Source organism: Copadichromis virginalis, linkage group LG9, assembly GCF_057382275.1.
Source record: "Copadichromis virginalis isolate Kocher_CV1m ecotype Utaka linkage group LG9, C_Virginalis_male_GT1.1, whole genome shotgun sequence".
NCBI classification, from domain to species: Eukaryota; Metazoa; Chordata; class Actinopteri; order Cichliformes; family Cichlidae; genus Copadichromis; species Copadichromis virginalis.
Genome location: NC_140626.1, coordinates 27972002 through 27999920, shown reverse-complemented (window position 1 = coordinate 27999920; position 27919 = coordinate 27972002). Strand labels below are relative to the sequence as shown.

At 40.6% G+C, this 27919-nt stretch overlaps 2 protein-coding genes across 5 annotated transcripts; one reads left to right on the top strand and one right to left on the bottom strand.

Moving 5' to 3' along the window:
* Window positions 1-304: 304 nt before the first annotated feature.
* Window positions 305-18933, bottom strand: ppp1r16a (protein phosphatase 1, regulatory subunit 16A). Of its 4 annotated transcripts, XM_085468580.1 has the most exons (13): window positions 18779-18933; window positions 16905-16959; window positions 16695-16795; window positions 8947-9984; window positions 8317-8387; window positions 4684-4829; window positions 4314-4417; window positions 3989-4113; window positions 3544-3669; window positions 3375-3450; window positions 3165-3294; window positions 2897-3059; window positions 305-2778 (listed from the first exon to the last, which is right to left on the bottom strand). In XM_085468580.1, the coding sequence occupies exons 4-13, from the start codon at window positions 9191-9193 to the stop codon at window positions 2251-2253; spliced, it is 1716 nt and encodes a 571-aa protein (XP_085324706.1). In that variant the 5' UTR covers window positions 9194-9984; window positions 16695-16795; window positions 16905-16959; window positions 18779-18933; the 3' UTR covers window positions 305-2250. The 4 variants fall into 4 exon arrangements, with proteins under 4 accessions (XP_085324706.1, XP_085324707.1, XP_085324705.1 ...); XM_085468581.1 differs by lacking the exon at window positions 16695-16795; XM_085468579.1 differs by lacking the exons at window positions 16695-16795; window positions 16905-16959.
* Window positions 18391-27824, top strand: foxh1 (forkhead box H1). Its single transcript, XM_085468583.1, has 4 exons — window positions 18391-18453; window positions 25044-25725; window positions 26349-26453; window positions 26673-27824. Exons 2-4 carry the CDS (start codon window positions 25252-25254, stop codon window positions 27636-27638), a joined length of 1545 nt encoding a protein of 514 aa, XP_085324709.1. The 5' UTR covers window positions 18391-18453; window positions 25044-25251; the 3' UTR covers window positions 27639-27824.
* The last annotated feature ends 95 nt before the right edge of the window (window positions 27825-27919 follow it).

Genomic DNA, 27919 nt, shown 5'->3' with positions numbered 1-27919 from the left:
ATCCACGACACATCACTGTGTTGTCTTTTCATGCGAAAGGAACTACAGTACCAGAGAAAAACCACCTAGAATGCAAAGAATGCAGAGGAAATTAATGCAATGTCAAATAAAATTCATTTCTCACATGGAAATTTCCTTCCTTTGCATGTCATTTGTTTTAATCAGAGACAGAGAGGTGTGTGAATGCGTATCTGTAGGACAGTGTGAGACCCCCCCGATGGCTTGGAAAGAGTTTGGGAAAGACATTTGATATCCCAAACTAAAACAGTTCACACACAAGCATGTGATGCCCTGGTGACTTTCATGTGCATTTTGTCAGACTGTAAGTGCATCATCTGTTCCAACTTTACCTCAACGTTAAATGACAGATCAACATCACATACCTTATGTTGTGCAACAGCTATTTAATTACTATAAGAGAGACTTACAGGCTTGGTCCTTGTAACTCAGTGGTGCTGGCTCACAGTCAAAACAAGTCTGAACATAAGCAGCTTCCAATTTTAACACACTCCCTCCCCATAAGGGTAACTGTTACTGAGGCCTTATACAACATAAAGATCTGTGCGCATATGTTTATGTGTGTGGATGAAGGTAATTCTGGTGCACCACAATGTTAAACCACCTAAATAAGCTGTCATTGTGTATTAACTGCTGCTCTGGAAGATGGCTCGGAACAGACTGTGTCATTCGAGATGTGCGGAAAGTCAGAGTGACTGATCTGAGCTAAGAGGACGACAAAAGGGGGAATGAGGGCAAGTAAAAAACATTCAGCTGATCATTTTTACCACAAGAGGGAGCTGTCATCAACATGAAACAAACAAGACAGACTGGGGATATGTTCAGCTTTTTTTGAACCAACTATAAGGCAATAACCTGATCAAATCTGTGCCTCAAATCACACACTTAAAAATGTAAGTTGGAATAAAATAAAATATTTTAAACCCATTATCTGATCTGATCCCCTCCCTGTAAGCATCCCAGTCATAACATCCAGATACATTCATTAAGAGTTCTTGCATATTAAAAAATATATACAAAAATCATTTGTGAAAACATGTTTTTATGTTTTGTTTTTCTAAACAGGGATCAGTAAAAATCACTAACAAAACTGAAATGCAATACAGAAAAAGAGTGCATTGAGAGTACATCAAGTCCATGTCAGACCGATTATGTAATAATCCCACTGCTCACAAAATTTAAACGTGGGACTTCGTGCAAGCATTGCAACCTTTTTTTAAATAAGACATTTAATGAAGGCACCAACCTCTGTTAAACAATCGTGACACGTTTGCTCAGTTTGACAAGAAAACTAAACAGACTCTTTGACAGTTCGGTTAACACAAACATATCATAATTTTCTTTTTATAAATTGTCTCCGGATCAGGAAGAATAAATAATATGATTACATTCTGAGGGTAGAAAAATAGAAATACTGACAGAAAAATAGGAATCTGATAGATGATGATGATGATGATGATGACAGGCTGAGCTAAATTTCCCCACAGTAGAGACAAATGGTTCATTAGCAAATTGCACCATTTCAAATTTTGTGCACTTGAAAGCAACAAGAGAAAAAATTTTCAGTCCAAAGTAGAGAAAAAAATAAATCAAGCAAGGAAACGGTCCATCTTCATTAAATATAAATTCAGAATATTGATTAAACCAATCATGATCAATCCCCCATAAAGAAACAAACCTCTTTCATTCTCGTTTACAATATAAATGTACGCTAATGTAGATCATGTACCTGTCATAGCACTCATTAAGAAGAAAAGAAGAAAAAAAAAGAACCTCATTGATTTAAAACAAATCAACTGCAATTCAGTCTTCTGCCTTATCTAGAAAACTTCACATGATTCTATGGCTTTCAGCCAGTCTAATTGTGTATTTAAGAGATGAGTAATGTAATGCCCCAAGAAATGGAGTGGGGGAGCTGTCTGCTTCTAACTGCAAGACTACAATCTGGAGTTCTCCTGTAGGTGAAGCAGGAGGGAAAGCTAGGACCTGCTAAAGGTGTGAAATGTGCAACAGAAATGAGAAAGCTAATCAAAGGAGGAATAATCACAGATTGCACTTTAGTTCACTTGGAAATGCAAAGCAGATTGATCCATCATTGGCATGTAGCCTTAACCTAAAGAGTCTCCAGTGATTCACTTAAAGCATGTCTGTTTTAACAGGGTTTTTTGCCACTTTTTGCCACCAGCTTTTGAACTTTATAGGCAGCATATTTGTCTGATTGCATGATTCTTTCTACATGAGTCCACAGCAAGGCTCCTTATTGTCGGACTGCTCTTCCTCAGGGGCTCGGAGTTTCAGAAGTGGAGGATCTCCACTGGCTGGGGTGAAGTACACCTGACTGGGGGAGACTGCCTCGGCGGCAGGCGTCATTTCAGGATCTGGCTGAGCCTGAATGGCTGTCACCTCAGCTGCTGCAACGGAGGGCTCCTCCTCAACGGGCGAGGGCAGCGGTGGTGCAGGTGCTTGGTATTTATTGAGCTTAGCAGCTGCCCGCTGGCGTTTCAGGTCAGCCAAGGTGTGGTGTGATTTCTCCCGAGTCATATTGTCTGCCCCCTCGCCCTCTGCAGACCCCACTCCAGACGCAGAGCCGAGCTGGTAGGAGGCGCTACGCTCCATGATTCCTCCCCCACTCCACTGCTCTCCAGGTACAGAAGATGCCAGAGAAACAGAGGTCTCTCCATTCCCTAGGCTGGGCATAATTTTCCTGTCTGCAGCCTCCAGTTCTTCCAAATGTGATGTTGCTGCACCTCGAGTAGCAACCTAAAACACGAGGGGGGGGGGGGGGAGACAAACAAACAAACAAAAAAACCATTTACACTGTTTGTAATGGTCACAAAAACAGTAATGAGAAACATTTTCCAAACAAAACCTCCATCACCATGGTGGCATGCTGGTGCAACTCATTGTCGGTCTGTCTGTCCTCATCGTCGTCCTGCGGCTCGGGCTGTCGACCGCGCTCCTGCCACACCATGGCCTCTTTGTGGTGCTCCCGGCGGTAGAGACTGGAGCGCTCGTTCACGCTGACACGACGCACCACTTTACTGCACATAGAAATGAGAGACAGGAGGGGAAGCAGTAAAACAATGATCCATTTCAACTTCGGTGTATGCTTTTCCCCCTCTGGTTCCACTGAGCTCCACGCTCACCCTCTGCTTCCTGTGCTAGATGCTCGTCTTTGCAGTGTGCCTTTCTGCCTGTCCTGGCTCTTCATGATGGCATCATGTTTGTGCTTCAAGTCCATCAGTTTGGCTCTGACTTCCTCATCAACACATAAATCTGAAAGGCAAAAGTGTCTCTCATGAATAAGCTTGATAAAAAAGGCAGAAACAGCAGCAACAACAATACTCTAGTTTCACCTAGTGGTGTCTCCTCTAAGACGGACTTTGCATTTAGATTGGCTCCGTGTGCCACCAGCAGTTCCACCATCTGCATCTATGGAACAAAAAAAAAAACAACAAAAAACAAAACACTATGAATGAGTCATTTCAGAAAACTAGTTGCTTTAGGCATGACAGCAGTATGAACCTGTCCCCAGCAGGAGGCAGCATGCAGTGGAGTCCACCCATCAGAGTCCTTCACATCCACCTGAGCCTTGTTCTCTAGTAACAGCTCAGCCACAGACATATAGCCGTTAGCAGATACGATATGGAGCTAAAGGAATAAAGAAAATGAACTGCACGTCAGTAAAGAACAATATTTCACAAGAAAATAAAATTAACAAAATATTTTCCCAATTCTCTGAACCTTTATATTATTATTACATTGGCTGAATGTTACAGAAATGGTTGGTAAAACATTACAAAGAATGCAGGAAACCTGTGCAACCTGTTAACAGTCAGGGAATTATTGCATTTATATTCAGATGTTTTTAAAAAATCTAGCTTTACAGCATTGGATATAGATTTGAACTCTGAGCTGACAAATCTTAAGTGCACAACACAGTTCATGTGCATGCGTCCTTGTGTCTCACCAGAGTTGCTCCATTATCATCTTGTGCGTTTAAATCTGCTCCGCTCTGAGCCAGAGCCTGAATGTCAGCCAGCATAGCCGCCTCTTTAGCCCCTCTGCATTCATCTATACGGTCCTGAGTTATCCCTTCACAAAACAACACACACAGGGACAGGATTGAAAAGATCACTTGGACTTATTTTCTTCCTACTTTGGAACTGCACATAAATGTTGGCCGTCTGATTTCAAATGTGATACATGACAGGTAAGTTAAGCTTGATCATGCCTCTTTTTCCCCAACCTGTCAAAGGCAGGAAGGTGAATCTGTGCACAAACTTCTCACTGACCCTGTTCAGCCATAACCATCTCCAGCAGCTCAAGGGTAGCCTCGTCCTCACAGATGTCATAAGGCATGTTGCCATCCGCATTGACAGCCAGCAGATCGGCCCCACTGAAAGCACACATATCCATATTCAAAAAGACCTGAGTTAGCAGCTTTGCATATTAGGGTGTGTCACTCTAAGTGTTTTCATTTGCATTGGGTTCAGAAATTGCTTTCTCTTCCCAAGAAGGCTCTAAGTCTCAATTGTGGCTTAGCAAATAACATCCACTGAGGTTGAAACGAAAAAAAGCACATTATAAACAAAACATATTAGCTTCGAAATTTAAACATTTTGTGAGAGAAACAGAAAAGTTATGATGTGAGGCAGCACTCACCCCTGAATCAGGAGCTGCACCAGACCAGTGTGTCCACAGGTGGCAGCAGCGTGCAGAGGGGTCCACAACTCACTGTCACAAGCATTCACATTGGCACCAGCGTCTAGCAGACACTGCACTATCTCCACAAAATCATCAATGCAGCACTGAGAACAGACAGATACAATTGGGCCCATAAGTTTTTGGACAATGACAGATTCTTTTTTAATACTGTGCTTTTGCCTGTGTGCTATGGGCTCAAAATGTGGTCATAAATATTTTGTACTTGTAAAAAAAGATTTGTGCGTGCATAAAAAAAAGATTTGTGTGTGCGTAAAAAAAGATTTGTGTGTGCGTAAAAAAAAAGATTTGTGTGTGCGTAAAAAAAAAGATTTGTGTGTGCGTAAAAAAAGATTTGTGTGTGGACTTAGCCAAAAAACCCCTGCAAGTTACAACTACGAATTTTGACCCTATTTTTCTTCCTTTCATCTGATTGGTGAATGTCATGTCAATCACAAATGTAACAATCCAATCAGAGAACAGATGGGTTTGGATGTCGGAGGGGTGCTTTTTTTGAACTGCAGGTCTTTGAAGGGAATAAATGCCCTTTTACGTGCCAACCCAGCGTTTTCCTTCATCACCACGAAGGAAAACAGTCTGTGGTCGTCAGAGTTTGGTGATTTTTGTGTCACAGGACTACGTGTTTAATACAGGGACTTCCACAGCCTTTTCAACAGCACTGCGGACGTGGGGGGCAGTGTTTTGGAAATGACAGTCTTCATCACAAAGCTTTCTTCGTTATGAATTAGCATACATGTTTTTATTGAACATTTGAAGAACTAGCAAAAAAACCAGAAACTCTTGTAGTTCACATAAAGTCAGCGATAAAAACAACAAGGAGCAGGTGCATCTAGTACAGGTAGAGCTGCTGCAAAAACCCACAGAGCCCAGCAGCCAGCAACAAATTCTGGATCCTTTGCTTTTAGTTAGCAATTAGCATTAGCAGCACATCCTGCGTCCGATGTGAAGGGACTTTTATGCTGCGCGCTGTGACTCACAGCAATGGTCCCGGGTCAGCCCTGATGTTGTGTTAAACTAATCCTAAAGTAATAATGGTATTTCTAACCACTGATATACCACAACTTTATCCTTTCAACAGCTGCTGAAAGTAAGGGGACCTAACTGCTATTGGATATTTATATAGAGAATACCCTTCAAGGACCTGCAGTTCAAAAAAGTGCCCCTCCAACAGCCAAACCCATCTGTTCTCTGATTGGATTGTTTAATTTGTGATTGACATGACATTGACCAATCAGCTTAAAGGAAGAAAAATAGGGTCAAAATTCGTATTTGTAACTTGCAGGGTTTTCTTTGGGCTAAGTCCACACACAAATCTTTTTAAAAAAAAAAAAAAAACCACACACACACACACACACACAAATTTTTTTTACACATACAAATCTTTTTTACGCACGCACAAATCTTTTTTACGCACGCACAAATCTTTTTTACAAGTACAAAACCGATTTACAAAGTACAAAATATTTATGACCACATTTTGAGCCCATAGTGTGCAACTTTAAACATGATGTAATTGAAGTGCAAAATTTCCATTTGAATCCACTGGATGTAATCAAAGTACTGTAATAACCATTTAGGAAATACAGCTATTTTTATATATTCCATGTTTGTAAATCTCAAAAGGTAATTGGACAAACCAACGTAAATGTTTTAAATGTAAGGATTGTTTTCAACACTTTGGTATAAACCGTTTGCAGTCACTGACTCCCTAAAGTCTAGACCCCAAGGACATCACCAAATTCTGTTCTTCCGCTGAGATGCTTCAGTCGCTGCTTGTTTGTGAGACTCTGTGCCTTCAGTTTAGTATTTAATAACTGAAAACATGCTCGGTTTGAGATTAGCTGACTGACATGGCGATTGAAGAATGTCTCATGTCTTTGCCTTGAGAAACTCTTTGGATGCTTTTGCAGTTTCCTTTGACCCATTATCCATTAACACTGTTTCTGATCAGTTTGCAGCATTTCACTGAATGTGAGCAGAAAGTATAGCCCTGTACACTTCACAGTTCATCCTGCCATCCTATCACCAATCGCATCATCAATAAACACTAGTGGCCTGTGGCACCCATACATGCCCATACCATGACACTGCTCCTACCAAGTTTGATAGATAGTGTGGTATGCTTTGGTTCATCTTGTTGTTTCTCTCATTTACCACACTTTTCTGTTCCCATCACTCTGGCATAAATTCATAATGGTTTCATCTGTACAAAGCTTTTGTTTCCAGAACTGTGCAGGCTCTTTTAGAGGTTTTCTGTCAAAGTCTAATCTGATTATCTTGTTCTTGAGTGTAACCAGTGGTTTGTTCCTTTTGGTAAAGCCTCTGTATTTACATTTATAAAGGCGTCTCTTACTTGCAGACCTTGAGAGCGATTGAGTGTTCTTGACTTAGTCAGATGTTGTGAAATTGTTTTTCTCAATCACAGAAATAATTATGTCATAATGCACCTTAGCTGTTTTCTGGGGTCTTTAAGGACTTGATTTTGCTGACATGACCAGAGCATTCCTTCTTTTTAAGAATTAACAAGATTCCTGATTTGGACCCTCCTCAAGTTTTTCCTCTACTTATGGTTTGTGCGGATTTTCAGCCTAATGATGGTCTCCCTCACTTACAACAACATCTCTTTGAACATCATTTTAGGAGTTCCAGTGAGAAAATCCCAAATGGAACTATTCTTCTGCTTAATATGTCATGGAAACTGCCTGTCAGTCAATTTTCTAATTAACTTGAAGCCTCTGAAAATTGTCGACCGTTTATTAAAAACAGATGGAATAAACTTGAGGGAAAAAATATGATGTTAGAAAACGAGTACAAACAGAGATAGAAAAATCTAAACATTAGTATTAATGTCAACTAAAGCACTGGATAAAGAAAAGAATTTACATGTACTCAGCCCTCTGTGTAAACACTACATTTTCCAAGGGAAACGGCAAAGCAAACCGCTCTTGTAAAGAGTTCTCTGTGCTAACAAACAGTCCTCTCAGGAGTGTGTAGTAGTGCGTGTATGTGTAAACATAAGGAGAAATTAAAAAGGGGTGAGAAAATCGCAAGGATTTAAGGTGTCTTAAGGTGTCAACTAACAAAACACAGCAATATTGTGGTGGTTAAGTGTGACTGAGGTTGCCCAGAAATAGGAATGCAAGAAAAAAACAAAAAAAACAAAAACAACAACCCTTTTTCACCTTTTCCATCTATAATCAGGGTAATAACTACTTTCTTTATGTAAAGTAACCAAGAAAACGTTAAGACATAATAAACACAACTAGCACTTGGTGAGCTCAAAACTGTGACCACACACAAACAAACATAAACACAGACACAGAACAGAACTGGCCTAAATGTTGACAGTGGTATATGTGCAACATGTGGTTTTACCGGCCGTAACAAAATCATGCCGCGTAAGCAGAACTGCTTTGTGTTTAACTCAGTAATGTTGATGACAATTTAGCATTTGATTAGTGCAAAGGCAGAACTAGGTAAGTGAGAGGAGGCATCTGAGTTTGTACAACTGGCAGTGTTAACAGTGAACAGTGGTTGACTGGTGGCGGCTCCTGGAGCTAAATGCATGTGTACCTGATGCAGAGCAGTCAGTCCATCCTCATTGACCAGATCGGGGTTGATTCCGCTGTTAAGCATCTCCCTCACTAGCACAAAAGAAAAAAAAAAAGAAATTTACAATCATGTATATACAGATTATGCATGACCATCAGGGCAGAGTCTTTTCCATAAAAAATACAAACAAACAAAAACAACCTTGCCATTTACCTGCCCTGAACATATACCATTTTGTAAAGATGGTTCTATGTAAAATGTAAAAGGACTTACCACCTTACCAACTAGCTCAGATCCAACAACTTATAATAAAGCTCTTAATACTATTTTTAATCTCTAATATATTCAGTACAATTTTTTCAGTTCCTGTAAGTCATTGGTTTTTACAGTGCAAGAGCTTCTTTCAGCAAATGCCAACAGCTACAGGACAAAGAAGCCTCGGCATTACAGTCAATTCATGGCACACCAATACTTCTGGGGTCTTCCTTCACACGTTTCTGAGATCTGGATCAGTCTTCTACAGGTGTCAATACCCTGGATTAGTATATATTTGCACTTTGATGCTCTAAAATCACTGAGTTTAAGCTGAAGCATTTGAAAAAAAATTGTTGTTTTCTGATTATGAACTTTTTGTGCAGTGTGTATACCCACCTTCATCCAGGTCGTTGCGGGAAGCAGCATCAAGCAGGGTGACAGCACTGGGGAATGTCACTTTGGTGGTGCGTGGCTTCTTCTTATCTGCTTTGGCCCTCGACCCTCGTACTGCATCCTTTTCCATCTGTGCCCAAGCCTTCAGCTGCTGAGCGCGGCGCTTCTTGGCATGCTTGAGCCGTTCTGTGGCACTCAGGCGCCCCATGGTTGCCATTTCAGCAAGCAGCTCGCCGTGATCTGCTGCCATGATACCGCACCGCCACAGCGGCTCAGCTACTATAGTACTGTTTCTTTCACTTATGTGAGGATATCCTTTAGGGGGTTTCAGCCTTCTTAATTTATCATATGCCTCCTGTCCTTTTTATAGGGAAGCCAAAGAGGCCTACATCAGGGTGGGAGAACACAAAAAGATACTGCAGTTCATCTTTAAAAGTAACTTGAACCACAAAAAACAGCAAAAATTTCAAAAATATGATGGGAAAGAAACTAAGTTGTGCAATCAGGTGACAGATATTTCTGTCTCTTTCCCATCTTTAAAAAACTCTTATCGTGCTAAAGTAAAATAGCAGCAGGAAGGTGTCCAAAACATAATAATCCAAAGGGTAGGTTTCAACCAGCTGTCAGTCCTCCAATCCATTTCTACTTTGGGTAACTTGGCGAATCATCCACTTGGCAAACAGAGAAAACAAAACAACTATAAAAGGTCAGTCTATCTTAGCTTCTAATCCAAACAGATAGCAATCATGCTTCAGTATATGGTCCAAAGGAGGTGTGGATTTGTGAGAATCCATAGGCAGCAGTGAAAAACAAATCCACAAGGTGGAAAGAACCAAACATCCAATGAGAATAAAAAAAAAGGAGTCCTACTTCAGTTACTGACAATAAACAATATTTGACAGAATTAAAATATTTCTGGGTGGTCAAATAACAACATTTCACAACTTCCTGTTGATAGTGTTGGTGCACTTTTTGGTAAATCTTCAAAAGATGTGATCTAGGTATAACGTGTTCACCAACTTGAATGACATTGTCTTCAGCCTGTGGGTCAGGGAGAGAGAAGGAAAAACTGCAGTGAGACAAAATGTCAGGGCTATGTTACAGTATAATGACAACATACTGCTCTCTTAATCCTGTTATCTTTAACCCCTGAGCTCCTCTCCCCTACTCCCTCCTCTCCCACTCCTCTCCTGAAGGAAACTTGAGAGGGTGGGATGCTTTTCATTAATGACTGACACACCCTGCAGCCCAGCACACACATTACATGTGTTACAGGGTATTCACACGGTGAGAGTGAGTGATGGATGTTGTGGCAATGCAGTTAAGTAACAAGTATGTGACCTGTTATGGTGCAAGTTCCCACCCCTGACAACCCTGGTCAGTGAGATCCCTCTCATTGGCTTTCGTTCACTTCCAAGTAGAGATACGCGGCTCACACACTCGGCTCTTTCCAGGCTGTTCATTTATTATTTAGGCCTGGGCCAGTGAGCGCTGAGAGGAAGGTCAACTAGAGGCACTCAGTGAGATAGAGAGAGTGACTGATAAGACTGTAGTCCCAGGACACAGCTACTGCAACATTGTACCAATGACATGACAAAAAAAAAAAAAAAAAAAAAAAAAAAAGCTGGGAGAACACACCGGTCCATAAATCAGCAAGATTAGAGGGCAATCAAGTGTAGAATCATTAGACATAACAATTACAGTGGTCCTCTTGGACTTTCACCTCATTATTAAAAACACTGTTGGATTCTTAGTTGTATTAAACACAAATAGTCCTTTGTTACAAACTAAGTGCAGATGCCTATATCTTAAAGCCTTGTGTGCAATATGATATAACATACAAAGAACTATAATTGTGCTTTTTAAATAGGGTTTTGCCCTGCCATTTGAAAGACTAATAGTTCTTGCCTTGGGGACAGGCAAGAACTATTAATATTCTGTGTATACCTACTATTTTCAGGATACCTAACCCTTCACCCTTTGTCACAAGCTACAATGTAAGGATTTCCTTAGTTGAAGGTCACACTCTGACTCTCTCCATGGATTGAAGGCTACTACGCAGATCTGTCTTTTAAATACACAGATTAATAAGGACTTGGAATGCACAGGACAGAGATATGTGTAATGAAGGTTAGTTTCAATTAGAATGTACCGACAATTGTACAATATAGCTTTTTAAACTTTCTCCCTCAGAGAAGAAAGCCACAGTATCCAAAAATCAGCACTGTAAAAGTCAAGAGTAAACAGTAAGTATACGGACTATTAAAGAATAGTCCAATTAGAGTTAGTGGCCTTGGTTATACTGCACTTAACTAATGAAAAGGGGAATAAGTTTTGTGGCATTTTAAGGGGCTTTAAAGGGGAAAAGGATTAGAGAAATCTGGAAAAATCCCTTCAAGAACTTTACTGATGTATTAGTGGGATAATTCCAGACACAATCGGAGAGATCAGTGGGAAAAAAATCTTAAATATGTTGTTTGTTTTTTTTTGTCAGACTCCCAAACCTAGTGTTTTTGACATTTTATCCTGTGCTGTGAATTTTAAAGATATCTTTTCATACTCAAAGCCTATGTTAAAAGTTGACACTCAGACATAAACAACAAAGCCATAATATATCACCTGTATATTAAAATACATCCTTTAGTCCACATCTTTCACAAAAATCAGCCACTACTTGATTTGTGCACATCAGAAGTTCATTTCTTCTGAAAAAAGATGCTTTGATTCTTACTTCACTAACATTTCATGTTTGCTGAGTTTACACAAACAAAGAGTGATAAACTTTTTTTTTTCTTTTTTATATGCGATTCACAACAGCGCACATTAAAGAGATGGAATTTGATGATTTGCATTTCTAAAGTGATCAATGTGAGAATCAAGGCTGCCCTCACCGCTCTTTCTGAATAACGTTATCCTACTGACTAAACAGACAATAAAAGTGTGCCCCATTTGTCCCTGTGACTATAAAACCGGTTTACTGTGTTTCAACCCTCACCATGAAAATATGGGCTCACCTGACCTGCTGGAACTGCTGGCCTGCCACTGTTGTGGTGTGTATCTTACATGGTGTATCACTCTGGGATGACAGCATTATTGCGGTTTCTTATATTATTGTGGTTTCTTATACTCATGACCACATTGCTAACAAGTTTTCCACCATATAGTTATCGCTGCAAAGAAGGTGCTGCATCAAAAACCTCCTAGTGTTTGATTTGGTTACAGTTGCCTGCAATGTTTCATGTTTTGTGTGCAAATACTTGGCAACCCAGTGGAAGCAAAACTTGAAAAATGAAAAAAAAAAAAAAAAGAAAGAAAAGAAAATGCAGATGCTTCATCTTCAAAGTAAAGGTTGAGCCAACTGTGTCCATTTACAGTTTGAATCAGACTTTTCTCTGTTTGTTCTAGAGCTCGGAGAATATCTGAAAAATGTTTCTAGACAAGTGCATCACTTAGATTTATTCTACGACCACAGCAATATAATAACAGCCAAATCACAAACAGGTTTTTGCCAACTGGTTGAGGAATACATACTTTTCCCTCGCAACAGGAGGTTGCCAGATTGCTGCAGACAGGTCTCCATGTCTGTGTGTAATTTACGTACTTATTCACTTAAACCTACATGGTCACCATGAATGTCAAACATCCAGAATGGCAGACAAATTGACATCATGCTAATAGTGGTCACATGTCGGCAAAACCTCAATGGGTCATTAGAACAATAGTCTATTCAATATGTCCTCTGTAGTGGGCATTGAATAGTTCTCAGGATGATATCACCACCTCTTGCCTTAGCGTGCTCTTGACAACACCTGAGAATGCTTTATGCAATTTCAAAACAAACTCAGAAAAATCAATTTTAAGAAATATCCATGAACCTATGGATGCAGCCATAGCGTGGTTAATCCATATATATCTTACGCATAAAATCCAGTCATCAAAAACACATGTCACTTAAAACAACCCATCCCTCCAAAAACTGTCATATATGTGGTGTGTTGACTGATTCACAATGGCAGATAATGCACTGAGGAAAATGCAAGAACACTGTTAAAGTTACCCAACTATACTATTAATACCAAACTTAATACTTCCTGAATCCTTTTCAAATTACAGTCTAAAGAAAATGTTGGAGATTAGCAATAGGTCACTAAAAGCTACTTTTAGCTTCCCTCTTTTTTCATTACAGCAGATAGCTCCACATGTTTGACTTGGCAGATTGTTGTTTTTCTTCAGATTTCCTCTCTGATGTAACACTGAAGGCATTTATTTCTCCTCCCAGGATCAAACTAGGGATCTTTCACCTGTTAGGAAAATCAGTAAACCATGCCAATATGGAGCCACAGTTTAGTAACTCATGCTATTAACCGGAACTGAAAATAACAGAGAGACAAAAGGAGTCAAAGAGAGAAAGAAGAGATATCCATGTTGGCAAGTCAGACAGACAGACTTGGAGAGGTAGGTAGAACATAGGTAAAGTGATTAGACTACCTTGGGAAGAAGTAACAAACTGTGTCCATGTGAACGCTCGTGCATGCATCTTTTGTACACTATGGGACTTGAACACACAGCAAAATTACACACGAGTAGCGATGGGAGGCATGATACATTGCACACAGGCTAACTTTCTCGCCTGTGAAACTTAACATAGATAATGTCAGAAATTTATTTCTAATTAAAATGTACGATCACACACATAAACACAAACTCTGGCATCAGAGCAATATATTCTGATGTTATGCCGTGGAGTGTTAAGTTTAGCAAACATGTAAGACATCCTCTCATACTAAGGTCTAATGAAGCGCATTTATTTGTTTGTTTAACCAACAGCGCCAGAGTTCCAGGTTTACATTAATGTCCCAAGCCTAATGGGTTTTTTGACCTCCATCACATCTTTTTCCCTAAGAAACTAATCCTGAAACCATTAATAATAAATGTATCCATTTCAAAACCAAGTAGTGTAGCAATGATAACACTTCCTAAATCCTTTCAGCAGGAAACACAGTGACAATTTCTCTTGCCAAGGACCAATTCTGGAAGACACAACATCCTTGTAAATGTTTTTCACTACGCAAGCTGATCTTGGAGAGTGTAAATAATGTTATGTGACAACTGCACTCTGCTCAGGACACTGTGGATTCTCACAGCTACCAGTGCTACCCCTCATTCACCAGATTTTCAGAAAACCTGAACTCTGGGGCCTTGACATTGAGGTCAATGAGATTTGAACTGATCAAGATTTTTTATAAATGCACTTTTGGTATATTTAAAAAAAAAAAAAAAAAAAAAATCCCACATTGCCTTCTTCTCGAGTTAGCACATGCAAAAACACGGGCAGCCACACTGCCTGCCAAGGTGACTACAATACCCCATTAGTCTTTTACAGTTAAGGGGTAAAAATTGGGCTGAAGGAGAAATTAAGTTCAACGTCGCAAGTAATTCTGTGTTAGCCCATCATCAACGAAACAATGCGAGCACCTGATTCAATCACAATGTACACAAAAGTATTTGCTGTGAGTGTGAACACCGCTAACTTGTGGCTACACACTGACGCAAAAAACAGTATGTGTCAAAATCAGCCACTTCCACTCTGGATCTTGTCTCTTTAAATCATATACTGTCCAGTTTTGTTTTGACTCCACTTTAACCATGACCTTTCAGTCCAGTCTTTGCTTTAAAAGTCCCAGTCCCTAAAAGTAGGGAAGTTTATCCCTTTAGAGTATTACTCCGATAGTTCAGTTTTAGCCAAACAAACTACAAGTCATGTTGCTGTGAAAAAGAGAAAACACGTCTTCAGTATCCTCACAACATGAAAATGCTATCTTACTCAGACAGACCAGCAGCTCAGAAGTGAACTAGAGAAAAAAAAACTACAAGATAAACAGTCAGTGGCCCAATACTGTGTTGCCTCTCTGGACATATTAATAGTTTGGTTGTAGTCAATTGTAGACAAGGCATCACCATGTGAGGATATTTCTAAGATAAATATTGAAGCTACAGTATTGTGCAAAAGTCTTGAGCCATGTCTGATTTCTTTAGATTTTGCTTCCAAGGAGTCAGACTTTCTTGTAATTTTTCTTTTCTTTACAATTTCTTGCAAGTGGGCGTGGTCAGCAGTTCTCCAAGCTTTCTGGAGGTATTTCAAAGTTTTTCTTTCACATTTCATTTCACAGGAATGTTTTGTTTGTTAAGCCACTTAACACTGGCCTATGAATCATTCAAGCCTGAAAAAGGACCCTAACTCAAGGAACCAGTGTTGTGTCTACACATAACAGACATTTTAATTTTAAACTGTATCTTAAGGCACATTGTTACTAGCAGTCTTTTACAAAGGCAAATAAATTGTTCCAATTTTTTAAGCTGAATCCAGGAAAAGTAGTTTGGACCAAACAGGCAATTCCCAAAGAGATATTAGCTGAAAACGGTGCATATCTCAGCAATGTGTGCTCTTTTTTTGTAGAGGATAAAAGAAGAAATGGCAGGCTTAAAGACTCTCTACAACACATGAACACTATTGGAAAGTCACATATTTAAGAAATAAGAAAAAAAAAGGCAATCAAAGACCTGACACAGGGCCTTTAAGATGCATCTGATCCTTCAGTTGACCAATCTTCTGTTCACCGAGGACTTAACAAATTATAGGACAGTTTGTCTAAGAGAGATCAGACTGTGCTGAAGAATAAAGGTGTTAGAATTGCACAAAATTTGTTTGTTTTTTTATACTGTATCTCTTGTAGTTTTGCACATTTCAATAAAGAGCTCCAACGACTTCCCATTTTCGTAGAGGGAAAAAAGGAAAGAAATGTAAGCTTTTGCACAGCACTGTATATTTTCAACAGTATACACTAGGATCAAGTGTTCAACAAAGAGCAACCCCTCCCCCGTCCTTTTGTTTTCTTAAGGAAGGATTTTGCTAACTATTCAAAAAGAAATAAGGAGAAAGCTATAAATGAAACTCTGAACACTAAATGAACAATCAATAATAATCTTTAAAAATTTGCTTCAATTTCTCTGCGATGCTGTGATCTTACCTTACCGATGTACTCACTACAAACACTTGATGCACAACAGACCTCAGCCTCATGAGTCTGTTAGTTTTGCTTCTGCTATATAAAGAATGGGGAATTTGTTAGTGGGAAGACTGTGGAAGAACCTTGTGATTCCCAGTGTTGGGCAAAGACGAGACAGGAAACTACACAGGAAAAGACAAATTTTAGCACGGCAGACACCACAGCGCACACTCACACACGCGCTGAAAAATATGACTAACATTTATTATGTTTGGGAAAACGTCCCTTCGTCAATGTGACATTTGTAGTCTTCTGACTAATTTTCCACCTAGTGACCTAACAGGAAGGTCTGTCTACAGCTGCTGACAAATACAACCTTTCACTCAACAGCTAGAATGAATAGAGTACTATGAATACATATACTGGGGCTCAAACTTCACCAGGTGGGTGGGACTGATCAAAACAGAAAATACAGCCTAAACACCCAACCTTAAATCTGGCCACACTTGGTCCTCTGTGCTTCAATCATGGGTTTGTCATCATAAAACAGCACCGGACGGCTCCTGTGTACAGCCTCCAGCCTGGTGAGCTATTTGATTTGAAACAGAGGACCTTACCGACCCATTCATTGAAACAAACATTGCTGAGTCAGTGTAGCTTGATGATTCGGGAATGATCCCGCCTGCAGTCTGAAACAATGCCAAAGTAGCCTAAAATGTGTGCCACATACTCACAAATACTCACTGTTAGAAGGGATAGAGCTGGGAATGGCTTGTCAAATCATGAATCATTATTTCTAATCAAAAAGCCAAGCGTTACCCAAGTGTAGCATCTACACTGCTTCTCTGCGTTTAAAAAAAAAAAGGAAAAAGAAAAAAGAAAAACTTGTTTTAAATTTAACGTATTTTTGGGCTGATGCTTGGACAAAGCAAGACAAACGAAGATGTCACATACCTTGAAATAATTTCCACTTTGGGTACTGATACAGGAAATGTTTGTAGCTGCAGCCCTTGAAGGACGGACAAAATTATAATCACTACAAATGAGAGCGAGGGAGGAGGATCTACAATAAGCCCTGTCATGTGTTAAGGTTTGAGTTGCTCCATGTAATCACTCAGAAATCTCAGTAATTCTATCAAGCAGCCAAGGGTTAGGAGAGACCATGAGAAACAAAAAACACAATGATGAAGGCGAAGATACGTCACACAAAAGAGCCGCTGCTTTTTTTGGAAGACAGGATGTGGACAGAGAGAGAAAGAGAGGGTTAAAGGATGTGGAGGAAAGAATGTGAAGGAGATAGAGAAGAATATGAGGAGGAGACAGGAGGGGGAGGAGACAGCCAGACTAGCTTTGACTTTAACTCCTCCGACTGCTTGTAAGTAGGAAGTAGGGTCATGTCATGCTGGAGCGGAGGAGGAGAGGCGAAGAAACAAAAAAGAAAACAGGAATCTTTAAACGGAGCCAGGTGACAGAATGAGATGTATCTGAGATGTATGAAATGCCTCAGTAAGACGAGAGAGAGCCCCAAACCCGACAGAATTACTTTACAGAATTAATCTATTAGTTTAGTGGCGATTGCTACTCTTGCTGTAAAATCACAGTCCGGCCTTTTTATCCATTCTTCCTAAGTCTCTGAAAGCACGTAGCACTGTGTGGGCTGTCACATCGTGTATCAAGGAGCCCTCACACTAATTTTAGTCTATATTGTGAAACCTGCAAATATTTAACTTTACATACCAAGTCAATGTTGTTGAAGAGGCACTTTAAACATAGGCCTGACAAGAACAAATGCCTGAGTTTATTTAGGTTAATAAGTTATTGATGGAGGGTTAAAGTCAAATAGCTGAAGGGCCGTGCTTGATTGTGAATAATAATCCTTTTCTTCCTTAATCCCTTCAGACTTGTGGGTCTGCCCCTGTGCAGTGTGCCTATTTTCACAATAAGCAAATCAATTCTCTTTACAATTCGCTTTTAGCTGAGAAAAGAGATGTTATCATAAGATATCGGAATTTTTCATTATTATTCATTCAGTCATCAACCTGTAATATCATTTGCCAGACTGAGCTTGCTATTTTTATTATTATATTATTATTATTATTATTAACAAAATAGTTGATTAATTCAACTAATGTTAAAGTAATCCAACAAAACCCATTTCAGTAAATGATTGGATCTACTTGACCCTGAACTCTGAGCTGCCGCATGTAAGATAAATGAGTTGTATTTTTTTACGTCATGGTAATTAACTGTATAAGTTGGCACGTCGCCCTTTCACGCTGCTGTGATATATTTAGCTTTTAAAAAAATAAGTTAAACTTAGTCCCAAATCACCTTCACTTTTTCATCACAGTTTGATGAGATCGCTATAGCGCTAAACAACATTAATACAATAATGGAAAGTTTTAACAGCAACAGCAGCGGAAGCTTTAGCTCCTGTCACGGGATTAGCTAACCGACCTAGCGGTTCATAGACAAGCCCAACAGGTGTATTGTCTGCTGACAGGTAATGCAAGCGGCTCTTTCCCCACTTGCTTCATTCGTAGCTCTCATAACGTAGTTGTATCCCACACGCTTGACTTTATAAGTTGAAAAATTGGCAAGCGTACCTGTTGTGCGGCTACCTGTGGTGAAGTCATATTATGCTAACGTTACCTTAGCTTCGCATTAGCTCGCTGCTCACCGACGCTGAACTCGGAGCCGCTGCCCTCAGATAATTAACGTTAACGTCTCGGCGACAACTAAGTTCAGCTTATACACAATCGTTTGAACCGAGCAGGACGTTCAGATTCATTGTAAAACAATAGAAAAACAAAGTGGCGACATCTTACCTGTTGCGCTGCCTGTCAGCGGTAGGTCCTGGGCGAGCGGTGAAACTGAATCAGCTGCTGTCCGCCGCAGCTCCAGCTTCAGCCAGCCCTCTGGGGAAATGCTTCACCATAACAACCGAACCTGCGCCCTCTCCTCCCGCCGGACAGCCTCCACCAGGGGGCGGCAGGAGACAGGTGATCATCTGCCAAAAAACATGCCCGTATTTAAACTGTTACAAATGACTTGCTGACTCAAACCCCCCCCCCCCCCCCCCAAAAAGAAAAAAACATCCCAATGTGTAAGCAGCAATCAAGTTTTTGACAAAGTGAATTTTATACATCATTTATTTATCCAGGTACAAAAAAAGGTGTGAGATAAAAAATTGTATTTTTTAAAATGAGATCTGGCCAAGAGGGCAGCAGAAATGGCAACAAACATAATGGCTCTATAAATATATTTTAAGTGGATAGATTAATAGATACTTTATTCATCCCCAGGGGGGCATTAACGAATTCCACATACATGCTAGACAGGCTAGGACTGATACAAAAGCAATCACGACACTATGTACTGACTAATAATGAGTTATACTGTAGTGCATCATGTTATATTTAAAAGCTGTACTTTAGCTATTAGCGGTGGCTTGTGGTCAAAGTAGCCATTCATTTTACTTGAATCTCTGCCCTTCCTAACTTTTCCCCTCCATCTATTTTCTTACCACTCTCTTTTTGGGATTTCTGTCCCTCCTCCTGCACTTCTCCAAGACTAGTGCTAAGAACAGCAGTTGTTTGTGACGCGAGGGTTTGTTTGTTTTTTGTTTTTTTTACTAGTTGTTGCTGTTGACAGTGTAGCTGCTAACATGCCGGTTAATTTGACTCATTTTGTTGCATTTTTGTTTGTCTTTCTTTTTGCCTCTCAGCTTTTCAGCTCCACCTTTCGTTTCGCTGTCTTTATCAACCACGTCTTCCACAATAAAATCTCTTATACAAGGTGCGCGGGCGCACAGGGAACGCTGGCAGGGGAGGGAACAGTTTGAAATTAAGATATTTGATTGGGCAATCCAGTGTCAATAATGAAAATGCACCAATGGGCTGCTGTAAGTGTTTGAAGGCCCGGTGCACAGCTGCCCTACGACCTGTTGCCTGTATAAACATATCGACCAAAGACAAACAAACAAAGAACAGTTATATTGACCCACCAGGCAAATGCGCGGTATGCCAAATTACCAGTAGTGATGTGCGATACCACTGATTTCCTTTCCGATCCGATACCAAGTAATATTCAGGGTGGTATCGACGATACTGATCCGATACCGATACTTTGTACAAAACGGATTTTATTTATTGTATCTCAAATTATAGCGTCATAATGATTACAGGACATCAGAATACCTTCTTCTTATCACTTAATAATGCAGAGTTCATCATATAGAAATAAAAAAACTAAAGTTGTGTGCTATTTGAACACCTTGCCTGCCTGGAGGACTAAAGGACTCCGTGAGAGACTCTCACCCTAGCAGCACCTGTCCCTCTCCTCCTCTTCAGTTCGCCTCAACATACGCTCGTCATATTTTGTGATATGATTTACTCTGAGGTGTTTGACAAGGTTAGTGATGTTGCCACAACCATACATGCCAACCCTCCCGATTTTTCCGGGAGAATCCCACCTTTCTCCAGATTTTCCACCCGGACAACAAAGTTGAAAAACCATATCGCAGAATTCATAGCGCGGCCCAGCCAATTCCAGTTTCCAACAATGGCAGCAGCGACTTAGTTTTAATATCACTCTTATTTCTCTTTCTGGGTCGCAAAAAATCTTTTAACATATTTTCAGGTGAGAATGTAGCTGTGTAAACTTCAAATATCTGAGCCGACCGACACATCGTCTTCAAACCCCCGCGGTCTTTCACCACTCGGGTTAAACATGATGTACAAGTCACTTTGATAACTTAAAAATGTTCTTGTTTGGCTTTTTCAGTGTTTTATTTGTTCGGGAGTAAATCGGTTTGGCTGAGATTAAAGTTATTAGATTAGATTAAATTAAACTTTATTATTCCCTCGGGAGGGTTCCTCCGGGGTTTTCACACAGCTGAATAAACGTCAAACAGAAAACTGATTAAACAGAAGAGTTTACGTCAGTGTCCGGTTATATTTTAGACAGCAAGGAGCAGACGGCAGAGTTTCACTCCACCGAGGGAGCTCGTGACGTATACCAGCTTTCTTTAGACCGCGAAGGCCGGTCCTCAGGTGGAAGCAGCCTCTGAATTTGGACACCCCCGCTGTTTCCGGGCCGGCCAATAATAACGGTGACATTTAACGTATTTTATCCGATAAATAAACCCTGTAAAATATATTTATCCGCCCAAACAGCCCTTTTGAATGTCTCCCTAATTCTGAGGTCTCAAGGTTGGCAAGTATGGCCACAACACCTCACTTTTTTTTGCCACATTTATTGCAAACCACGGCTCAGCTGTTTGTGGAGGTAAAATACATCCGCACAATTACGCTCAGCCATTGTTGTGAGTGCGCACGCCAAGGGGCTGCGAGACATTTATACAGCCGTATTTCGCACATGACTATGAAAGGCGGAAGAGGAAGTAGTTCCTTTGAATGTAGGCAATCCGAATGTTATAGTTTCTTTCCACTGTGTTCCTGTTAATGATAAACTACAAATTTACTCTAAATTACTAAAATATCGATATTTTAATGTGAGAATCGATTCTAGAACATAAATGATTGGTATCGGAGGAATCGATATTTCAGGATCGATCCGCACATCACTAATTACCAGTCCAGCCTTGATGATAGACATTCAATAAATACTAACAAACACTAATAGATACTTGTAAATACACAGTATTGCCAAAAAACTACTAAAAAGCAATTTAAAAAAACATTAAAAAATAAACAGGTTGAACTTGCCTTAGTGTAAAAACAACAACCCATCCTTCATTTTTAAGTCAAATATTGAGGGTGTGTTTGCATGTATAAGGATGTGTTTGCCTATGCACCTGCGTTCTTAGAAATGTGAATTCACTGCAGTCTTTTCACAGTAAACTGTTAAGATGTGTTTGGTAACTAAATGATAATTGCTGCAACACACAAGCCTAAACAAGTGTGTCTTTAACACTCCCATAATTAAAAATCAACTTTGAGGCACTCAACCAAAAACACTGCTGGACAATGAAATACACAAGGTGTCCCTGTGAGCACCCGAATCAGTTACTAAATCCTAAAAAAGAGATAGACACTGAAGACGCTGTGACCTGCTGACCCCCGCAGTGACCCAGCTATGCATCACAGCGGTGATACCCTGCAGAGTCACAACAAGGAACCTGCGTTGGAGCTTTTGTTACCATCTCTGGTCCTCGGGAGAAGATTCAGTGCAGTGCTTCTTCAAGTGTTTTGAATATGCATAGAATGAGTTTCATAAAAATGATGGCAAACAAAGAGAAGAGTGACTCAGTAATTGGATTGGACTCAATCAGCCCATGTGAAGAGCCTTGTGAAACCAGTGATGCCCATGTTTAAAATCAATTAGATTTGGCTTACACAAATATTTATTATCCATTTTTGTGTCAGGAAAGAAAAGAAATCTTCGCCGTAAATGAAAATATTATTTTCAGGCCTTTTAGTTTTTCATTATTCTGGTTTTGAATGCTTCGGAAAAGTCAGATTTCATGTGGCATGACAGATAAACTGCCTGATACCAGCCTACAGACAAAAGGTCAGAAACACCTGATGAAGGTTTTTCTAAATGCTAGTACTAACCAATGGTATGCTTTTTTATTGCTTAAGTTATACAAAAGTCACTCTTGTCTTAACTGACACATCTCAAATCAAACTTTTCCTTACTTTCTCTGTGACAAAGAGCATGCCTTTCTTCCTCCTCTATCCCGGTATCGGGATGGGTGACAGCTTAGGAAGGATTTGTCTGGACTCAATCAGCCCATGTAAAGAGCCCTGTCCCCGATGCTGACCTATTCACGTAGGACCCCATTCTCTTTATGTGTGGCTTTCTAATCCAGACCAAACCTATTAACTGGCATTCCAGCAAACAGGAAGGGATGAATTGACAGTTTGTATTCAAATCAGTGCGTCTGGCACTGGGCCCTTCACTGGAGAATGCTATGCAAATGCAGGTGGAAATTCCCCATATACACCAGTGATTCCCACCCTTTTTTGTGTCAGGTTTCAGCATGTGTTTGGTACTGTTTTTCCAGTACCTCTTAAAAGTAATACTGTATTTAGTTAACTCTTTTACTTTTGTTATTATTATTATCTGTTACTTTGTAGCATTACAATTAATCTGCCATTCCCTGATTGAAAATGTATCCATTACTTTCAGCTGTTTCTTAACTTTCAGACATATACCATGTATTCATTTTCTTTATGTATAACCTACAGAGGTTTTCCATTTTTAATCTGATTTTTTGTTTCAGACTCTTAGGCTGTGAATCATTCTTATACCTGTTTAATTGCCTCCGAATGTCTCAAATAGAAAGAGATATGAGGAATTTAACCCCGTTAAATTCTACATATTTATGAATCTTATGTAATTATGCTTAATTTTAATTCTTCTAATACTTCTGTGGTTTTTGAGTGAAACCGCTAGGTGGGGATAAACCTCCAGGGAAGGTCACCGACAGTGTAAGAAAAATACTGACCCAAATTGAAGCAGGTGTGCGACGAAGATTTGATGTTCACCGTGTTTAGGAGTGCCATCTGACCTAGAAAAACAAACAAAGAAACTCATTCAAATATTTTTGACTGCAGAAATTACACATTTGTGCGGTAAGTTTGTCACACGGGCGAATTATTTATTTGAAACAAAGCAAAAACGAGCAGAGCGTCCTTTTTTATTCGAATTTTTACAGCAACCTGATTAAAAGAGCGTCATCAGCTTTGTTGCCTGGACATTTAAGGTTAACTTGTGGAGTGGTGTGATGTGAGTGGGGGTCAATGTGAAAACGCCCAGTAGCGCCCATTAAAAGTGAATGGATTTTAATTGCAGGAAAACTGAGTTGTTTCCAGCTCTGCTGCTTCTGTAACTTTCAGGTGACACAACTGTTGGATCAAATCATCTTTAATCTGCGCATTAGTGCGAAACTCCTTACAACCCCGTGTCAAAGTTCACGCTTTGTCACATGATGGATCCTAAAGTTGATTCTTTGGTTGACTTGTTGATATTTTTCTTCTGCTTGAGGGAGATATTGAGGCATTTTCCAGCAGCTGGGGGTGTACGTGATTGCCCCTGTTTAAGGTGTGAATGTTCGACCCAACTACAACACTTAGCAGCTTGTAAGCGCCAGAAACCCCACAAATGGTGTTGAAACCCCCGCACCCCCCCGTATTTCCTCACATGCTAAGCAGCTTCTCTTTTTCTTGGGATGGAAAAGTCTCCAGCTTCCCGATGGGGGTTCTTCTAATCCAACTTGTTTTCACTGTCTTGCTGGGAAGCAAGAGTTTCAACATTAGCACTACGTTAAGTTGAACAAAAGAGGCGCATACCCGAAAATAGTCTTTTCAGCGCTGAATGGCATGCTCAACACTCCAGAGGGAGACCCCACTGTGGAAAAACACCCCCGTCGACTGCAGCGCGTTATCAAACAACCCAAAACAATGATGACTTCAAATATTCTGCACCTACTAATCAGCTAATCAGCATAGTTTATGCTTTTTTCTTCATTTTTTTCTTTTTCTTTTTAGGAATAGCTTTCATGGGAATAGTTTCTCCTCTGGAATTAAAAGCCAAATCAAATACACAATTTGGCTAATTTGATTTTAGTTTCTCACAATTAAAAACCATTCTAAAAGAATTCAGTAGGCAGTGAAGGCTGAATTGCTTATTTAATAATTAATAAAGAAATGAAGTACTGAAAGGGGCATCGTCAGTGTTTGTATATTAGCCCTCTATTGTGTATATTGCTCATCTATAATTGTTGATTGCATCCGAGGTTAAATCGAAAATATTTGTACCCACCCTACCCCCACAAGTTTCACCTTTTACATCTAAGCCCAAGTAAAAGCTTTAGTGATATTAAAATTAAATAGACAAATAATTAAAAAAGTGTACGATAAGACTAAAATGTGTAATTGTGTAAAGCCAGACTTGTATTAATGTAGATGTGTTCCCCAAACATTTAAAGTCTCCATCCACGAATCTTGTAAACAGAGATTTTAAAGTAGTTGTGGAATCACTATGTTGCATGTCGGCGTGTTGATAAGGTATCGTATGGGTGGTTTACAGTTTTGCCCTGTCTTTCTCTCCCCTCTTCGCACACAGACCCAGCCCAGCCCCCAGGGCCGATCAGTCATTCTGCTTTCAGATAACGCATCCCCCCGATTACGCAGCGGGATTTACATGAAACTGTTAATTGTTTGCTCTTCAAATAGTCAGCCTGGAGCCAGCAGTCTGCCAGAAGTTAAGGACCGACTCTTTGACCTCCTCCCCCTCTACGTGCAGAGCGATATTCCTCCCCTGACTGATCAGCATGACAAAGCATTGGCCGGGGCAGAGTCTCTTGGCACCGATCGCTTCATCCCACCTAGGAGAACTTCTCGACCATCAACTTGACTTCCACAGAAATGAGCAGCAGAGTTTTTCTCCCAGCGGCGTAGCGCCGTGGAGCTCACCGGCCCAATACTGGCCTTACCTCACGGATCCGATGCCTCCCCAGCAGCTGCCGCGCTCGGAGGAACCAACGGAGCGCCCCGGACACCTCACCGGCGCCACGGGATTCATGGATAAAGAGGAAGCGCCTGGATCTTTAAACCCGAATGATCAAGATGGACAGTTTAAGCAGGATGAAACGCAGGACATGTGGAAAAGTGAACGGGAGAAAAGAAATGCCGGCAATGGGAAGAAAAAGAACTACCAGAGGTATCCAAAACCTCCGTATTCCTATCTTGCAATGATCGCTATGGTCATCCAGAGGTCTCCAGAGAAGAAGCTGACGTTAGCGGAGGTAATGATAAAACTAATGCTTTTATGTGTTAACTGTGTAAATGCTGCCGGAGTTTGGCATTTGTGAGTAGACGACGCGCGCGGTGTTTTACGCACGGTGCCGCTTATGATCGTCACTTATTTCATCAGCAGAAGCAAATCCATCACTGCGTCGTGTATTTAGAGTAGACTCCATTAGAGTTTTATGCGAAATTTCTACAATCTGTCTGAGAAGATCGTTTACAGTTCCTAAAGTGACACTAAACAGCCACATCGTCGTGACACTTGAGTGACTTCTACCCGTTCCCTTCTTGGTTTGCTGAGATAAGGCTGGACTGCAGTGGAACCAGACGCAGATCTGTATCAGAAACAGTGATAAGATATACAGTACATTCCAATATTAGGCTTCAAATGGGGGCTCCATTCACTTTTTGTACCAGATGGAAAACGTATTTTCAATTTGTTTCAATTTTAAGTTCAATGAGTATAAAAATCCAAATCCTTCGTTGAAATTTGTAGTTTCACCGAGCTGTTTTTACGCAAGCATGGATTGCAGTTAATATAGTGACCATATAACGAAAATCTGTGATGCTGGTGTGTGTGTGTTGGTTCAGACTTTAATGCTGATATTTGTTTAAATTTTAGATCCTCAAGGAGATCAGTACCCTCTTTCCATTTTTCAAAGGAAACTACAAAGGCTGGCGAGATTCTGTGCGACACAACCTTTCCTCATATGACTGCTTTGTTAAGGTTTGTATGGTAAAATGTTATGTAATGATCATTAAACAGAGAAAAAAAACTAAAAAACAACCTACTCCTGTAGAAATACACCACTGGAGTCTTTCTATTAAAACCTAGAACCCACTTTAAATCACTTGTGTTGTGATAATTATTAGGTTGCCAGTCCTGTCAGACTAGGTTGTCCAGGCAAGCACTAATATTTCTGTCCATCCTTCCTCCACCTTGTAGGTATTGAAAGACCCAGGTAAGCCACAGGGCAAAGGCAATTTCTGGGCAGTGGAGCTGAGCCGCATTCCTCTGGAGCTTCTCAAGAGGCAGAACACGGCCGTGTCCCGCCAGGATGAAACCATCTTTGCTCAGGATCTGGCTCCTTACATCATGCAGGGACACAAGCCTGAGTCTGAGGCGCCCCCTGAACCTGTGACCTCGCTCCCTCCCACATCTTCTGGAAACTCTTTCCCACCGCAGGATGACTTGTACAGACCTAAGCTGGATTCGTCCTTCGCGATCGACTCCCTGCTACACAGCCTGAGGCCAATCAGTGCCTCTGGGGATTTAGATATGGCTTCAGGGGACTGCTGGGGTGAGGTGACTCGGGCTCGGCCTTCACCGGCTCCGCAACATCGTTACACCTCCTCTGCTCGGAGTGCCTCTGCCAGCTCTGCAAGCCCAGCCTCCACATCCTCCTCTTCCTCGTCTTCATCTGATGAAGAGTGGAAAGGAGTAACTGGGAAGCGTGTTCCTCCTGATGTGGAAGCAGGGGGAGATATTTGTAGGCCACCACTGCAAAAATCAGCCAGACGGGAAACTGTACCACCTCCATGGGAGCTCCCCACCTCCTACGCTAAATATGCACCCCCTAATGTCGTTGCCCCACCTAGCATGCGTTTCAACGGGGGTCCTCTCATGCCCCTGCACAGCGGGCTACCCATCTACGGCTATGGTAGCTCTCCCATGACACAAAGTCACTTCTTGGGCCATACATACTGGCCCATCCTCCCCACTAGACAAGTTTCAGTGAGAGCCCCTCCTTTACTCATGGACCTGGACAACATGTTGCAATCTGTACCTCCAAATAAGAGCGTGTTTGATGTGCTGGTACCAGCCAGTCAAAACTCTCACCCACACTATCAGCAGCCCGGTCAGTACTCTTTGCAGAACGGGGCTCCTCTCAACCGGTACCATCAATACTGAGTATTACTGTCACTCAAACAGGATACAAAACCACAATGACAAACAACTGGATGCACATCAAGATCCATAAAGGAACTATATTTTGTTTGCCACTTCCACAAACTCAAGAAATACTACAATAAATGTAAAAAACAAAACTCGCTGAGCTGTAGACAATGTTATCAATTGACTCAGAGTTTTATCAGGAGATGAAAGTGTTTTTATGTTGCAATTTAAAAAAAAAGAAGAAAGAAAGTGTATGGAGTATTACATGGCTTCACTGAAAGAAAACCTTTTATAAC

Bases quoted from the DNA above. Each gene is read 5' to 3' on its own strand.
- foxh1 (XM_085468583.1), top strand. From the start codon at position 25,252: ATGACAAAGCATTGGCCGGGGCAGAGTCTCTTGGCACCGATCGCTTCA. The intron at 25,726-26,348 runs GTAATGATAAAA...TTTAAATTTTAG, and splicing joins AGAAGCTGACGTTAGCGGAG to ATCCTCAAGGAGATCAGTAC. The intron at 26,454-26,672 runs GTTTGTATGGTA...TCCACCTTGTAG, and splicing joins CATATGACTGCTTTGTTAAG to GTATTGAAAGACCCAGGTAA.
- ppp1r16a (XM_085468580.1), bottom strand. From the start codon at position 9,193: ATGGCAGCAGATCACGGCGAGCTGCTTGCTGAAATGGCAACCATGGGG. The intron at 4,830-8,316 runs GTACACATGCAT...GTCTGTTCTCAG, and splicing joins GACTGACTGCTCTGCATCAG to TGCTGCATTGATGATTTTGT. The intron at 2,779-2,896 runs GTGATGGAGGTT...CTCGTGTTTTAG, and splicing joins TGCACCAGCATGCCACCATG to GTTGCTACTCGAGGTGCAGC.